The sequence below is a fragment of the Phallusia mammillata genome, chromosome 2 (genome assembly GCF_965637545.1).
Source record: "Phallusia mammillata chromosome 2, kaPhaMamm4.hap1.1, whole genome shotgun sequence".
NCBI lineage: Eukaryota > Metazoa > Chordata > Ascidiacea > Phlebobranchia > Ascidiidae > Phallusia > Phallusia mammillata.
The window spans coordinates 23,904,745-23,922,037 of record NC_137253.1 but is presented as its reverse complement, the minus strand read 5'-3'; the positions used below and the strand labels follow the sequence as shown (position 1 = coordinate 23,922,037).

Here is a 17,293-nt window from a genome sequence, read left to right as displayed (position 1 = left end):
GTAAACTTATATGTTGTAATGCTATAGCGGTAATGAATAAATAAGATACCCCAAAATAACATAAAAGCCCAAATCCTGATTTACAGCAATTGATAATAAAGTTACAAACAATTCTTTCACAAAACCTGCTACATCGCCAATTTTTTTTTGTAATCTAGTTTCAATAAAAACTCCAATCACAACCAACTTTTTTTGTAGTCGTCGTTACAAAATCTTTTTCTAAGTTCTTTTTTAATGTTAAGCTCACGATTACATTTGGTGACTCACCAGACCGTATCTTATCAACCACGCTGTATCTGTGCGCATTCAAGCGATAAATGCTGTAAAAGCGTGAATGGTGTGACATTTTCCTTGTTCTAGATTTGCTATTTAATTATATTATAATTCAAACACTTTTTCAAAAATACGTAACAGTATTTATTTGCTTAAATCTCGGCTTTAATACATATGCACATTATTAAAAATGCAATGTTTCCTACAAGGGGTGTTCCCCTAATAAATTGCATCTCTTGTTTGTTGTTGTTTCAGCTTGCGAGTTGCAATATAACATATACATCATACAAAATACACATTATGAGTTTAACCGAAAATAATACAGGAAGTGGGGCATTTGTATGTGCTTGTATATTTACAAAAAACTATTTTATTGCAAAGTACAACATGCACATTGATTTCAACGGTAACCTTGACGAGAAAGTTGTTTTGGTAAGTTGCGGATTGTTATGTATGTTTGTTGCAAAAGTAACTTCTTGATTATCATTTTATGTTTGTAAAATTTAGGAATTAAGAAGAAAAGGTGCTGCAGAGAAGGAACTGAAAAGTATTGTGTCAGACCTTAAGGATGAACTAAGTCGGAGAAAACATCTTAGTGAAACTAGTGTAGAAAGAGCTGCAATAATCTCCACATGCTATACACGAAAACATCCACATTTGTTTGCTTTGAAGGTAATAAACCAAGTTAAAAGTATGTTTAATGTTCCTATGCCAAAAACAACTTTGAAATGTTTGTTACTGTGATTCAAATATGCATCTTCCAGTCTGCAGAGTGTGGCAGCTGCACGCGCGATTTTTTTTTTTGGAAAAAAATTTTTGCACGCCAAGTTTTGCGGTTTGCACGCTAAAATTTTGCACCAAAGACATTTAATTCGCCTGTCTTGACCTCTTTTACTTGCTTTGTGCCTGCTAAAATGGGTATTGCACGCGAACTTACGGGTCGTGCACGCGCGCACGCGGGACATGTAGGTCCTGCACGCGCGAGATCTCGTCGAGAACTGCCATGTTCTGCAGACTGGTGCATCTTCAATTCTGTACCCTTTTTCTGTTTGACAAAACTACAAAAAATTAACAACCTTGTTTATTTTCTGTGATGACAGGAAATATGTTCACAACTTATAACCAGGTAAGTCTCAACAATAGTCAATGATCTGTTTTTTTTTCAAATTTAGATTTTGTAGGGTCAGTAAAACTAGGTTTCAATATCGGTAGTATGTTTTTTTGCAGAGAGAATTTCTTCATCCAAAACTTTTAGAAATGGTTGCTGTTGCCAAGTCGACACAGGCTACAGCAAACAGTATTGCTTGTATGACTGAAACTTGTGCTGAAAAAGTTTGGAGATTTCCTGTATTCACAAATCAGTTTTGTAATGAATTCATAGATGAAATGTGTAACTTTGAATCCAGTGATGCTCCCAAAGGTCGACCCAATACAATGAACAACTATGGGGTAAAGAACACAATTTGGCTGAGTAATGTATTTTTTCTATCTACTAAACATGTATTTTTTTAGATTTTGTTAAATGAGCTTGGATTTGATTCAGGATTCCTCAATGATTTTAGGGTCAACTACATTTACCCAATTGCTAGACTATTGCTACCTGAATGGGTTGGAGATGGTTTGGACTCCCATAAAGCATTTACAGTAAAGTACAAGCATGGTGAAGACTTAGACCTATCTTACCACTTTGATAATGCTGAAGTGACCATAAACATTTGCCTTGGAAAGTCTTTTGAAGATGGAAGTTTATATTTTGGAAACATGAAAACGGTACTAAATAGCAAAGCAATGGTTGTACTTAGTAACTCCTACAGGAGATTTTACATTTAAACCTTCACATGGTAAAAGTGGGATACATTGATATATTGTTACAAACCCTGGTGACATACCAAGTTTGAAACCCAAAACAGCCAAATCATACAGAATAGGTGACTTTTATTCAAAAGGAATACATGACAAACAACATGTCAATATATTTTAAGAGTGCATCCTTTGGTGAGCCCGTATTTTGTTTTAAATAATTAACAGTAACCTCTTTTTTATTATACTTGTCAGGAACACAATAACTTGCTGCACACCACTGAAGTGAAACATAAGGTGGGCTACGGTATTTTACATCGAGGCCAACATAGACATGGTGCTATGGAGATATCGGGTGAAGATTCAGAGCGACATAATCTGATTGTGTGGCTAAGATCTTCGTCTTTGAGAAACAAGCTGTGTCCTATGTGTGGGACAACACCCGAACTTGTTTCCCAACCCAAATGGGGTGATGGCTTTACTAAGCCAGAAATAAATAGGTCCCAAGAAAGTTCATGTCAATTATCTTAAGGATTCCATATGCAGCTTTCCTTCTACTGGCATTTTTAGTATTTTGCTGTGTTGCACTTGGCTTTACATTATCTTTTCATGTAATATGCATGACTCTGCTTTGCATTAAGTCCATGGTTTAAGTAGCGCACTTCGCCCAGAGTTTGGCGTTGATGTTGTGGGAGTCTTGCTACGCTGTTTGCCTGGTCCGATGTGGAAAGATGATCTGACTTGAGGGTCCTGTGTTGTAACAATCAAGCAAATATTTTATAGATTGGATGCATTTGTACTGAACTCTTGCAATTATCAAGTCTACAAAAAATGATTGGAACAAGAATGTCTGTGGTACTTAACACACACAGCATGCTAAACTATACATAATGCTAAAAATATGATTTTGTGAATTTAAGAAATTCTAACAGTTGGAGCTATTCAGATAAGAGTGAGGATTTGTTATGAAAAAATAACATTATACTCTAGGCTAGGTATAGATAACCCTTTTGAGTTGAGCTTTCTCGCATGTTATGTTTATTACTTGTTACTTTATTAAAAATGAAAGGCCCAAATGTGTGAAAGTGCAAAAATATATTTTACAAAATAAAAACTGAGTCTGGCAATCACCTTTTGCTGTTGCTTGATATTTCGGTATGCCTCAATGACATTGCTTCGGTGTGATTTGTCAGAAAGGAAACTCTCAGATTGTGAATGTTTTCCTCTCTCAGATTTTGAGCTGATTTTCTTGGGAAAACCTTTTGCACTGTTAACATACAGGAGAAATATATTTTTCACAAAGTTTGATGGTATGGGTTATATTTTATTGTACCTTATCATGCTACTTGCATAGGATACGTTATCTTCTTCTTTACTCTTTCTCCACAATTGTATGGGCTGCAAATTCATAGTTGCATTCCATAAGAGTTTTTTTTTGTTAATAAATGTAAAAAAAAACATGCAATACTTCTGCCTACCTGAATTTTGTTTTCATTGTGATAAAGCTCTTCACTTTCATTAGAACCATAAGAATTTTCACTGCCACCGTGACTGGACTGTGATACATTAGAAAGTGTTTTCATGAGTGAACGATTTTCTTTTTCCAGGAGGGCTATTCTCAAATTGTTAGCTTCAATCTGCCTCTGCATGTCAGTAAATACATCACCAGAACCTAAAAAGAATGTGGCATTATTTCTAGCTTTTACACATAAATCTTCATATGGCTCACATAAGATGTATATTACACATAGTACTATTCTTGTAAAGGTCAGCTTTCAGGTGTTAAGATTTTCTAGCTTGTAATATTAACTTAGTCACAAGGAAAAAATCAAAATTTAACATGGACTTACTGTCAGGTAGTCTCACTTCATTCTTGTGAAGGTCTGGATAGGCAACTAGCAAACGTTCACGTTCAACGTATTCTTCCACTTGAGCTTGTAAATCATCTACCTGTGCAGCTAAATCTTCACCCCGTCTCTCAAGGGTTTCTTTGTCCTGCTGCAGAATTGTTGCTAGTTCCTAAAACAAGGAATTATTGAAAGTTGTTTAAAAGAGTTATTAGTTTTCAAGCAATTGATTTGGAAACAAAAGACTTACTTCTTTTGAATTTAGTTTTTCCTGTAGTGATTTATTTCTTTGCACATCACAAGTTACAGATTCTTCCATTTGGTCCTTTTCCTCTTCAGCCATACATAGTCGCTCCCTCAAATCCTCACATTCTTCATCTAACTCATCCAAGCGCTTTAATAAGCCATTTTGCTTTTCTTGCATAGCCTAAAATAGTAAAGCTATATTATTTTAACCCTTTAAATTTAAACAGAATATTTTAAAATACCTGTTCATGACTTGACAAAGTAGTACTTTTTGAAACTTCCTTTTCCAGATGATCATATGAGAGTTTTAGCCTCTCCTCCAACTTTTTTACAGTTTGGTGTAATTCAGCTGTTTCTGCTTGGAGCCTTAAAGAGTCCATCTTAAATTTCTGATTTTCTTTTGCTTCTTCCTTTAACTTTGCACTTTCATTTTCTGTACCACCAAAACATGGTTTTAGCAAAATTATTTTACTGTATACACAAGGTTTTTGTACCTAAATGGATACATTGACGATGATTTTTTAAGAGTTCATCCTTAAACTCTGATAACTGTTCTTGAAGTGCAGAAGAATATTCAGTAAGTTGCACATTTTTGTTGGTAATATCTTCAACTTGTTTTTGCAGTGACTTAACAGTCTAAAGGCATTGTACGGTTTAAAGAGATGATGTTACACTGCTTTATTAAAAATTAAATATTATTCTAAATGAGATCTATGGCTGCCTTATCCAGCACAAACCTCATTTAGCTTTAATTCTCTCCGGTTTTGCTGTTCACTAAATTCCTTTTCTCTGTATTTTGAAAGAGTGTTCAGGCGCTGAACTTCAGCATCAGAACTGGATTTCTGCTTTTCTACTTCAGATAATTGCTCTTTCAGTGGCTTTATTTGTTTAACAAGACTTTCCAGATGTCGATCAATTCTTGACAAATCTTTGGTTTGAAGATTTTTCCACCTATGCATAAAAATATCAGAAAAACTGTAAATAAAGAAAGACCCCACAATCTAGTTTTAAACTTTATGAATAATTGTGCAGCAGCAAACCTGGTTATTTCAGCAATTGACATCAATGAGGAATCTGATTGTTTTGAGATGTAATCTTCCAAAGCTGTTGGTAAACCTTGTGACTTACACAGTTTCACAATGGACCTGGCAAATATATCACAATTTGTATTTATTTGGTGCTTTTACTTGGTATCTTGAACTTAAAAGTCCCTCTTACTTTCCAACTTCATGCAGACTTGCTTGTGTCCTTGAGCAAATTTCACAAGAAGTGTATAGAGTTTCTGCAGTCTGTGTATTTCGGTGAGCAATTTCATGAGATATTTGCTGAGCTAAAGGACATTTTTTATTGATTGTCTAATAAAGAATAAAGCACTACACAAACATTACTTACCACTATCAGAACGAAAAGTAACAGATTCAGAGCTGTTGTGTCCTTTGGTTGGAAGGCCAACAAGCTCATTGATAGGCTTAGGCTTTACAGACTTTCTTTCAACCTAGGGTAACAGTAAAATAAAGTTTAGCCCAGCAGTGTATCATTACATACGGCTCATATCTTTTCAAACTATTTGTTCTTCAAATAACCTCCTGTGCCAGCTGTTGCATGACAGAAGCCAATTGTGTCATTCTATTCCAACATCTCTTGGTAGTTAAACCTGCTGACATTGAGGATGATGACCTGGAAGTGTGTTTGCCTGGTGAAACAGCCTCAGGAGACAGAAGAAGTTCATTGTATCTTGTGAAGCTTTGAAGTGTATACAGCAACCTGCAATATTCAGAGTTATATTTAAAAAATAATTTCAAAAACAACTCTTGTATCACCTGTCAATCAGAAGATCATACAACATAACATGGGCAACTTGGTTGTCCTCCTCATCATTATCACTGAACCCGCAATCATCCAGCAATATTTCTATGTCAACATCCGAAGAAAGTTTATCTGGAAACTTCCATGATTGTGCCTTGACCTGAGAAAGCAGTGAATGCAGTAGTGAGATTCACACTTTTTTGTCAGTCAGTTCTATTATAAAAGACATATTTTTTAGCTGGTTCTGTTACAAAAAGTCTATTGACATTAACCAGTAATGCTAACTGGTTCGCTGATCTCATAAAATTTCGTGAGACGGTTCTACAGAACCGGTGTGAACCGACTGAATCCCACCACTGAGTGAATGTGTCTGGGGGTAAAAATACTGAATGAATCTGGTAAATACTAACCACTCCCACTCTTGATGCAATTTCTGTGACAATTTCCTCAACATCTTTCACATCATGGCGTAAACTTTCCAAACAGAATTTACTTCCAAGAAGGTGTGCCATTCTGAATTACATTGCTATCAACACAATTTGTAAAACAACATACTATATTTGTTCAATTGTAAACCGAGCCTTATCAAGTTTTTTACCCCACTGTTTTTACAGCTAACATTGAGGACAGCATACATTTTTTAATGTCATACTAATCTTTTTGACCGCCATGCGCCATGTGTAATTACATACAATTCGTATGAAGTTTTACTTGTAGGCATAACCTATTTTCTGCTGCATACATGCGGTTTACATTGAACTAAGTACTGCATTTTAATAATTTTGCAATGTTCACTTTACCAAACAACATATGTTTACCAAACTACAGAGGTTTTTTGAAATCATTGTTAATACTGTACAAAAGCTTAACAATAATGTTTGTAATAAACGTTCAACACCGTTGACTTTTATTAATCAACTTATAGTTAAAAAGAACCCAAAATTTAAAATCACAGACTCAGTATTACTTTTTTGTTTCAGTTTCAGCGTACTGTTCCTAACGACAATTCATTTTTTTCTTTATACTATGGAACAAATTATCCAAACCAGTAGGGTTCTAAAGAAAGATTGGTTCTGATCTGATGAAAACAATTTTGGATTTTTCACTTCCTTCTAATAAAAGAAACATTTGTCCTTAAAAAAAACGACAGGATTACCTCATTTAATGCAGACAAAATTCCTGATATTATTTGTGTCGACAAACGTTGACAAAATTTTAAGTTTATTTTATTGTTTAATAATATTCTAAATAATGAACAATTTATGCAGATCATCACAACAGTCTTTTTGTAATTCAATTGCATAAGTGTACTTGGCAAAACACATTCTGAAATAAACTAAAAACCTTGTCGATTTAAAATCAGTCATGCGTTACAGTCCTGGCCTGGATCAAAAAGTTTGCTACTTGCTACAGAGAGAGAGAAATTCAGAGAATGGCTTTACCAAGTTTTTTTAGTGTGTTTGTTTTAATCTAAGAGCACATAAAGATTGTAAAACCTAAATTTCTCCACTCATTTCATTTAATTTTGAATGTGAATATGTCATTTAAATGTAAACAGATTATGTCATGTTTCAGTTTTAGTTGGTTATCTCATCTCATATATTTTTGGTGATTTTACAGGGTAACATAATGGCTCTAAGAAAGTGCATCTATTGGAACAAAGTATGTCCGACTTGCCGTGTGTTGCTTGTCTCATTAAATGGTCCCCAAATAACAATTCATGTAAGTATACTTTTACAAGTTTGCTCTTTAAATGTAGTTACTGTTTACAATTTGTTTTGCAGGGAAAAGTAAAAAATGCAAGAAGTGGACTGCAGTCGTACTCCACCCAAGCAAACGAAAATAATCCATCATGTGAAACTGGGTACACAGTATCAAAAGAAGATTTCAAATGGGTAAAGCGTCTGCTTCCACCATCCAAAATACCAGATCCACCAAAACATGCAGAATACCCCACACCATCTGGCTGGTCACCACCATTAGGTAAAAAGTTAAGACTTGGTTCTGCCAATATGACCCAGATTTGTTGAGTGGGGCATGTCCAATCAAATTAAAGTGATGATTTTGTTGTAACAATTTTGATTAGATCTTGTTTGAGGTTGTAATAAAGTTTACAATATATATACTTCTTTGTAACATGATGTTGCAATGCAGATCCACCTCCAGATCTTCCCTACTTTGTACGAAGAAATAAGTACCATGAGTTCTCTGTAACTGTTGAAACAAAAGTTGGAGGTGGAGCATTTACACACATAACAAAAATTGAGGGTGATATATGGGTATGTTGGTAATCTCAACTCATTCTTTCACATATCAAACTACGAAAAGTGTTTGTTTGATTGGATTTTTTTCACAGGCATTAAACAAAGACCTTGCCAGATTTTTGGAACCAGAACTTAAATATGATTTAGCAACTACTGTTCATGAAGTAAATCAAAGGATAACTGTTAAGGGAAAGTTTCAAGACCAAGTTGTTAAATTTCTTTTGTTGCAGGGATTTTGAATAAATGCTTAAATCGAACTGAGACTTGCTTAGTTTTTGTTTTCTTTGCTTCGTTGTCTGTAGTAAGGGATGTGGGATGGTAAAACCACTAAAATAAAAGATGGTTAGCAATCATGGGAAAACAAAGTTTGCACATGGGTCAGTGCCGGATTAATGATTTAACTTATAAAATGTGCCTACAGGCCAGCAGACCCTTAATCCGGCACTGACATGGGTAGCATTATTGAATATACCATACACCAGGGGTGGGCAACCTGCGGCCCTTCATTAAAGGTTGTGCGGCCTGCAGAGACGCTTGGATTTCAAAAGTACTGGCAAACGAGTCCAATTATTTCATGTCTTTTAGCTGATTAATGCGCCTGATGGTAGTTTTCTGCGACCTGGCAAAATGTGGCTAGGATCAAATACGAATTATACTTGTAGTTAAGCATATTTGGTAAGAAACCAAGCAAAATCACTTTGTGTTATACACATGTGCGGCCCGCGATCAAATTTTGACATTCATAATTGGCCCTACAGTAACAAAGGTTGCCCACCCCTGCCATACACTTTCAATCTGTTGGTTCTTTGTCATTTTTTGCGATGTTTGGGCAACGCCCGGATACGTATTGATAGTCGCTCTGTTTAGATGCGCCTGTGAAAATTTATCTCGCAAAGCACGAGTGTTAAAAATAGTAAGTTTTAGGGATGAGCCAAAAGCAAATGTTTAGTTTGGTCGAACTCCGAGCATCTCACGTTAAAGCTCATTGCGCAGAGCCCGCTCGGTGCATTCTGACGTCACTAACATTCCCAATTCCACTGTAGTTTTTTTACCTTTCCAATGTCCTTTTGAACTCCTTTCAGTCACCAGCGGTGTATTGAGTTGCACAATCCCAAAAGTACGGTACACGTTTTTCCACGCATTAAAAAACAAACATTTTTGTTGTTGGATACCCTTTCGAATACGTTTCGTATGTTAGCGGAGCATGAATATGCAAATTTGATGCACGGGTCAGTTTGTGCAACTACTCGACCAAGCACTGAGCATTAAAACTGTCATGTTTGGAACCGAGTCAAGGTCCTTTGCCTGTAGTCAGACAGCGTGTGCAAATCCGCCTTTTCTCAACTGTAAAACAGCTAGTACAAGACGTCATTAACAATGACAGGGTAAGTCACAATTCGATATTCGTAAACTGACACCCTGCATTCAAATACGGTTTTGGCCCCTGGTTAAATATGATAGTATGTGGCGACATAAAGTGATAAACAGCAAAAATGTTTCAGTGAGTTTCGATTCGAAGCTGCAATATCGTTTCCTAACGGGCACGTTTTGCTTTTGTGTCTACGCATGTGCAGAGTTTGTTGTTCAATATCTTGAGTTGTTTAGTTGCTATTAACCAACAAAATCTTAGTTAAAAGCCAACAAAAATCTCACATAAAAAAAATTAAGTCAATGGACTTATTCAAGTGGAACCAATTTTATAAAAAAGGCAGTGTGTGCACATGTGCAGTTTCCATCAAAAGTTTGTTTTCATGTAGACTTCGGTCTCCACTAGATACTGGATAAGCCATGGAATTGCAAAAAGCTTCGACAACAATGAGTATTTTAGGGGGAATTGTAAGGTCAGAGAAAGAAGATTAAAGGCTGATAGTTTTAAAACAGAACCTTACGAAGCAACCTCTTCAACTTTACCTGTCTGATGCATTTTTTCATTATGGAGCTACCAGTACCCACTCTTTAAAGCAAATCCTGTGTTGTTATTAAAATTTGTTAAAACTTACCGGAGTGTTTGGATAAAATTAATCTTTCTAAATTGCAGGATACAATAGTTAATAAACATGGCCTTGTTTCCAAAGTTAACTCTATTATTGAGACCACAGTTATATGCCAATGTTACTGTGCCTGTTTGTTCCTATTACCAAAAATTTGCTCAATCTCGAACTAAGCAGGAATACCGTTATGTACAAAAATTGAAAAAGTCTGCCCATAAAGATTCTCTTATTGTTTCTCAACTACCATTTAAAGCAGCAAAGGAAGATGTTGAATCCCACTTTTCACATTATGGAAGCATTGAGTACATAAGATTTCCTTACGTAAGTGATATTAAGTGATCTATTTTATTTTATAATCAGTTGTAAATTATTTGTTGATTGTTTTAAATTGTTACCTTTTAAACATAAACAAATAACAATTTTTTGGGCTTTGATTAAATTTCTTTTGTTTTATTATGCTTTGTTTTTGTAATAAATTGTTTCTTACATTGTTCTGCTTGTGTGTATATTAATATTTTATATTCCTATGCACAAACTATTTGATAAAATCAACAAAATTCAGTTTTTCTACAAAAATGCTTGTTAAGTTGCTCCTATTTGTATGATTTTGTTACCTGATCGCTGTATAAAGATTAACCAAAGTCTGAGGTGGAACACAATTTATGTGACACAATTGTCAAAGTTGCCTTTTTTGCTGAAAATGTTAGTAAATTCTGCACCTGTCTATGAATGTTTGTTTTGTAGGATACAACTGGTTTACCATGCAAGTGTGCAGAAGTTAAATTCACTGACCCAGAGTCTTTAAAAAATGTTGCCTTTAGACAAAACATTTGTGATCAACAGGTGAGTTTTTAAATGCTTGTCTCAAATACAAGATTTTGTGAGTGTCTGAAGCATTCTTCTAGTGGTTCCTCTTTCCTGAAGGGGACATTGTTCTTGACACAAACTACAGTACACAAACTAGAAGTTTTATCATTTGTACACAAACTAAGAGTTTTATCATTTGCTAGTTGGTGCTTTGTAAAGTGTTTCAAATAATTTGGTAACTTTGGTGGTATTCACCCCTTAACCCTGAAATATTTGTCATTAGGTTTATCAGTGCTTAAGGTCAGAAATACGACCCCTAAAGTTCTGAAATTTTCATTTTTCAACAGTCGCTTGTAGGGTGTTTCTTGTTTGTTATTTAAGATTTTAGCTTGATTGGCCCTGTGGTTATCTTTACAGCCCTGAATATGTAAACGTTCAGGGACTATGGCAAAAAAGACCCAAGGATGTGATTCACTGGTTTACACTTGTGGCGGTTTGGTGCAGAGCGGGAAGTCTCTGCTTCACCGTGCGAATTTTCTAGTTGGTCGACGGTTTCGTACCTGAGACGTGATGTGAACTCTAGAAACGATAATTCGTTTTCGTATATGTCAGGCAAAACGTTGTTGATTAACACAAATGTCAAAAATTAGAGCCGCGATAAATAGTCATTAAACGGTCATTGTCAGCGTAGCCGCCACACAACGAGGGGTCACTGAGGGTCAACTTGTAGGTGTCGCTAAACACAGTAAGGACGATTGTTGTCACAACGTAGCTTTATTATTTGAGACAAATAAACAAGAGAAACATTACTATAAATCAGGCAAAACGTTAGTGTTAAACACAAAGGACTGAGTACCACTGAATGGTTGTTGTACTACTGTTCAGCAGAATACGTTTTGCGTAACAAAGTTAGGTTAAGAACAAATTGTTGTTCCCTTTGCCTAAACACGGATTCTTCGTTTTCGGTGTGTGTAATACCACTTGCGTTTTCTAGAAGTTTTCACTGCTTTAAAACAGTCCCTGGACAACGATATTGAGGTTAAAGTTAGACATGAAATTTGGAGCATTAAATTATAAATATATGTAAAAATAACAATTATAAAATTAAAACGTTAGGGAACTTGTCCTTTGAATCTAAAAATAATGAAATTATAATAATATCGTTACTAATTGGCATGTACACGTGTGTCGGACCTTGCAAAAACAATCATATTAGTAGGTCAAACGATGTGGACTCGAAATCGTTTGAGGGAAAATATAACACATAAGTTTGCAATATACAGCAAAGCCACTTTAGTTTGTAATTATATCACAGATTTTCTGCAAGTTTGTTGGTTCTTTTTCGGTATGGAAACATAAACTGTATTATCCTATGTTACAGGTATACGTAGATATCCCACAAGATTGGAAAAAGCACTCTCCCAACTCAAGACAATCTCATGATCGTTACAATGAGGATGATATTGAGTAAATTTATGTATTGTTTGTTCTTTATTTTAGTCACGGAAAAATTGGCATGCAATAAATCTGAACATCGCATTCATGTATGTACATTAACAACTGTTTGTTCATTTGAACTTATTGACCCGTCGGAGCTGAACATAGGACAGGAACAAAAAGAAAATAGACATGCATCCCAAGGCCAGGATATTCTGCCATAAACCCCAAACACCATATGGTATGCCTTGTACTTCCATGTACGTCTCACCAGTCGTGCTGCGAATAAAGTGAACTAAATGATTTAAAACAAAAAACAAATGCAATGTGTAGGTGGATGTACAAATGTAACTTATATCGTGTAGTGAAACTGATTGGTTTTAATTTTGGCCAGCCATCACAAATAAAAGATTTCTGGAAAAAAGCGCAATCTAATGTAAACTTGTGTCGGCTGTGGCGATGAATTGCCTGTATATCTAAATAAAAAGTTTGATGATGTCATTTGGGCGAAATATATATTCCTTCACCTGAAACCAGTTAAGTCTGTTTAACTAAGGCTTTTATCGTCCAATTGGTTTAACAGTTGTAATGTTTTGACAATGTTCGACTTAAGTGCGACTGAATAGTTGATGAAAAAATGTTTTTTTTTTATTAAGAGTAACTGCAACCTTTCAGTGAAAATCATAGTACGCCAGGCCTATTAAAGGCGTCATACCGAATCAGCTGGTCACCAAGCATTCACCGGCACATGGCAAGACGTAGGCTAGAAAATTTTATCCTGCGGTGGGATTTTAACCTACGACAGGAGTCTTTCCTAGACTCGCGCTCTACCAACTGAGCTACACAGGCTCAGTGGAGAATCCACCGAAAGCTGAATCACAAGCACCGTTGTCTGTCTAAGACAAGACTCTTGTAATACACAAAATATAATAGGATTTCTTACCAATTAGGTATTGGAAAATTGGTTATCTTGCTCAGACAGGGATTACTGGACTCTGGCTCAAATCCGGGGAATGATGAATTGTCAATGAAAACCAACCCCGACATTTCGTTTACAGTAAGGGCCTAAAATTTGAACACAAGATAGTTTTGTCGATCTACGTGATTAATACTAGTGATGTACCGAATCGGCGAAATTTCGATTCGGCCGAAACCGAATATTCGGCAGTTTTGCCGAATAAATTCGGCCGAATCAACCGAATCTTTTATGACGTCACGCGAAGTCGCATTCAACGCGTTTGACATGAAAACATAAGTTTATGTACCAGACAATTAGTGCAGAATGGTTGTGTTTCGTACTTATTTTAGTTCTGTGGGTTTTAACATTGCTTCAAGCATGATTGCCAACCTGCCAATGAATTACGGATTTTTCGTCTGGAGTGGGAAAAACGATAATGTGGTAAAACATATGATAATTAACGCGATTTTCGTTGGTACAAAGCAGAAAAGTCATGTTTAACGCTATAAATGTGTGTTCGTAAAAGATTCGGTTTCGGCCGAATCGCAACAAAATATTCGGCCGAAACCGAATCTTTAAAAAAACGGCCGATTCGGCCGAATAAATTCGGCAAACCGAATATTCGGTACATCTCTAATTAATACGCAACTAAACCTGGTATAAGACACAAAAAAAGTTGTGAACATATAAACACTGGACTTTTTTAAATTGACTTTCCTTTTATGGTTGAAAAACTTAAGATGTTGTAAGAAAAAATATAATAAGGCGTTGTGTTACAATAACTAAGAAAAAGTAGGTTTACTTCAATATCCTTTAAAACACTAGCCCAGTGATTCTCAAACTTTTTTTGTTGCGACGCCTCTGGAAAAGTTTTTTGGATTTGCGACACACCATCAAATAAAAGTTAATGAGAAAACTTTTTAGTAAAGTTGTGTTTATTGATACAACAACAAAAAGCCACGAAACGAATATTCTGCGACTCCCTTGGAAAATTAAAACGACGCACCATGGCGTCGCGACGCACAGTTTGAGAACTACTGCACAGTGGCGGCTCGTGCCTAAAATTTGTGGGGGTGCTGCTCAAAATTTTAGCCTTTATTGAACATATATAAGTTGGCAATATATAGAAAACCTACATTTATAGTTTTCTAGCCATTGTTTTGTGTAGAAAAACAAGTAATACAAATCTTAATTAGAAACTCCATTGTGACGTAATTTTTGTTACGCAATAATGTACACGAGTGTAAATAGCAGACGATGTCATTTGTGTATTTTGTTTGCTTGCACAGCGACGGCTAAACCGTTTAGCCTAAACACCATAACATGCAGTAATAATGTGGAACAAAAACACACGTGACACAGACTTGAAACTAAGCGGTTGTAAATACGGTAAAACACAACAAGAATATAGAAAAAAAAGTAATGATTCGAAAAAGGTCGAAGTATTTCAGTTCGACAACATTTAAAAAAATGGTCATGTTTCATTTAAGTAACCTTACGGTCACAGTCAGCGTTTTCAACATATTATATGACACTTCACAGATTATAATTGTCACACAAAAAACTAGCCATACAGCTGTTTATTGGTATCATAACTGACAAATTTAACAACCACTTTACATTTGTGTCAGAACTTGTTTATTTTAACATCTTTTTTTGAATTTTTGTGTACAGACTATTATTTGTCTTTCAGATTTTTAACTGCTATAATTGCTGCTTTATTTGCTGGCAAATAGCTTATAATTGCTTTTTAAGTGCAAAACTCCTTCAAGCTTTAAAATTTACAACACTTTCACTTAAATTTAAACCATATTATTAAACCTTGTGCTTCCTTTTTACAACCAAAATGAATCATAAAGTTGTAGTTTGGGCATGATAATTGCTTCTTCCTTGATTCCAAATGACAACTGAGAAACTGTTTTTCTATTTAGTAGTACTAGCACTGCAAGTGCAAGTCTTTTGGAAATAATGGTGTTCCTAACAAAGGTTTGCATCCAAACTGTTTTGCCTTTGAAGGACTCATGGAAACAGCAAAAAGGATTTTTCATCCTAGTAATTTCACTTGTCAAAACATCATCTAGATCAGTGGTCGTCAACCTATGGGTCGCGACCCCAAGTGGGGTCGCCTAAACTTTTTCTGGGGTCGCAATAAGTCGCCGAATTTAATTTATTGCATTTTAAAATTGATTACAGAAAATGAAACTAATATTATGTTCTTTTAGATGGCAACTTTTGCTCTTGTTTTGTGGTACAGCTTGCTACCTCATGTTGCAATTAAATAGTGGTAGTGAAAAAACAGAAAATGCCTTTATCGCGTAACAATGGGCTTCGACAACGTGTATTATGACTCAACACTGTAAGTTTGTAATATTTAAGGTGACACCAGAACGAGTGAATAGTTATTTATGCAACGTACCCAACTATGCCAAATTTTTCTAATCCCGTTTTCAACCACGTGTCTGTGTGAAGCAGGATTTAGTGCAATGAGTGTATTAAAAACGAAACATCGTAATCGATTGGAAGTGGAGCATGACATGCGGTTAAGCTTGTGCAAAGTCAAGCCGTGGCTTCAAAAACTTGTGAACAGTATACAGGCGCAACCATCTCACTAACAGTGCAAATTAAATGTTGAACAATTTGACAAGTTTGTGTTTCGAAAATTGGGTTCATGTCTTAAAATTAAATGAAACGGCTTAAAAACTTTTTTCGTAATACTTTTGTATCGCCATATTTGTTTGTAATTATGTACAGTTTGTGTAATTGTTCTTTCGGTTCAGCATTACTTAAAACATTTTTCTCAGTGTTGAAAAAAAATGGGGTCGCATGTAAATTCTGATTTCATTTTCCCTTAAATTGGGGTCGCCTATAAAAAAGGTTGAAGACCACTGATCTAGATTATTTTCAAAGTAATCATGAACATCAGATCTACAGAAACATTTTCATTTCAGTAACTAGTATTTCTTTGTCAACAATAGGATGTGCTTGGTGGTCACTACTATCTTGTCTGTAGAATGTTCATTCTTAAGAAACACTTCCTGTGAAGCAATTTAGCAGCTACTGTTTAGACCAGGGCTTCCCAAACTTTTTTGATCGCGACCCCTTTTAATCTCTTTAAATTTTTCGCGACCCTTCACGGATAATATGATAGACAATGCGAAAAAACCTTTGTTGTATTTATTGAAACGCCGAATTCGAGCGAAAACTAAAAACAACCTACCGGTACTCGGAGTCTACTACTTTACACGTTCAAACACCGATAACTTTTACGTGCTTTAGCCTTAGTTTCTGACAGATTGTTTTGCAAATGGGCACTTGTCACAATTTCTTCGTGTGGTTTGAACGTTTGCTGTGCGTCGAGAACATACGCACGTTCGTAAAGGACGATTTACCGAGTCGGCAAGTTTCACAACAATTTAGGTTTTAAGTAATTTGTTAGGGCGGAAAATAAAGTAAAAGCAATACAAGTTTCAAATCGTGTATTGTTGACGCCTAAACTGAGCTCACCTTGAACCAAGTTTAGGCCGTTGCAGTGCTTTGAAAACAGATATTTAACACTGCTTAAAAATCGGAATTTTTTTTTTTTTTTTTTTTTTTTTTGTCACGGGGTTCGAACCCAGGACTCTCCCGGGGATGAATCCCGATCAGGTTTTTTTTATGTCTGTATATGGGTCAGGCGCGCCAGACCGTTCGGCCAATTGCATATTTTTTATCAGAGAAAGTTATTGCGCCAAACAGTGCTTAAACGCTTATAACTCTATATATCATGTTTATGCTGCATTAAAATGCCTGGGTATTTTAAAACAATTGCAATTGTTGCGTTTCAACCGACGTCTGTTCGATCAATAGCGTCAGTACAAGCGCGTT

The 17,293-nt window shown here is 35.6% G+C and overlaps 4 protein-coding genes across 4 annotated transcripts; 3 read left to right on the top strand and 1 right to left on the bottom strand.

The window, feature by feature from the left end:
* The first annotated feature begins 503 nt into the window (after positions 1–503).
* On the top strand, positions 504–3,203 carry LOC145212114 (2-oxoglutarate and iron-dependent oxygenase domain-containing protein 2-like). Its single transcript, XM_080080147.1, has 5 exons — positions 504–705; positions 781–945; positions 1,501–1,722; positions 1,786–2,043; positions 2,329–3,203. Exons 1-5 carry the CDS (start codon positions 574–576, stop codon positions 2,602–2,604), a joined length of 1,053 nt encoding a protein of 350 aa, XP_079936273.1. The 5' UTR covers positions 504–573; the 3' UTR covers positions 2,605–3,203.
* On the bottom strand, positions 2,192–6,655 carry LOC145212112 (coiled-coil domain-containing protein 157-like). The gene is made up of 15 exons (XM_080080145.1): positions 6,383–6,655; positions 5,987–6,132; positions 5,750–5,930; positions 5,559–5,661; positions 5,385–5,496; positions 5,207–5,311; positions 4,904–5,117; positions 4,661–4,802; positions 4,409–4,599; positions 4,171–4,347; positions 3,924–4,092; positions 3,552–3,745; positions 3,407–3,471; positions 3,205–3,340; positions 2,192–2,823 (listed from the first exon to the last, which is right to left on the bottom strand). The coding sequence occupies exons 1-15, from the start codon at positions 6,482–6,484 to the stop codon at positions 2,710–2,712; spliced, it is 2,151 nt and encodes a 716-aa protein (XP_079936271.1). The 5' UTR covers positions 6,485–6,655; the 3' UTR covers positions 2,192–2,709.
* An 896-nt stretch (positions 6,656–7,551) lies between these two features.
* On the top strand, positions 7,552–8,499 carry LOC145212115 (large ribosomal subunit protein mL49-like). Its single transcript, XM_080080148.1, has 4 exons — positions 7,552–7,694; positions 7,757–7,955; positions 8,127–8,251; positions 8,329–8,499. The coding sequence occupies exons 1-4, from the start codon at positions 7,602–7,604 to the stop codon at positions 8,473–8,475; spliced, it is 564 nt and encodes a 187-aa protein (XP_079936274.1). The 5' UTR covers positions 7,552–7,601; the 3' UTR covers positions 8,476–8,499.
* Positions 8,500–8,568: 69 nt separating this feature from the next.
* On the top strand, positions 8,569–12,573 carry LOC145212116 (uncharacterized). Its single transcript, XM_080080150.1, has 3 exons — positions 8,569–10,548; positions 10,972–11,070; positions 12,416–12,573. The coding sequence occupies exons 1-3, from the start codon at positions 10,294–10,296 to the stop codon at positions 12,503–12,505; spliced, it is 444 nt and encodes a 147-aa protein (XP_079936276.1). The 5' UTR covers positions 8,569–10,293; the 3' UTR covers positions 12,506–12,573.
* Positions 12,574–17,293: the final 4,720 nt, after the last annotated feature.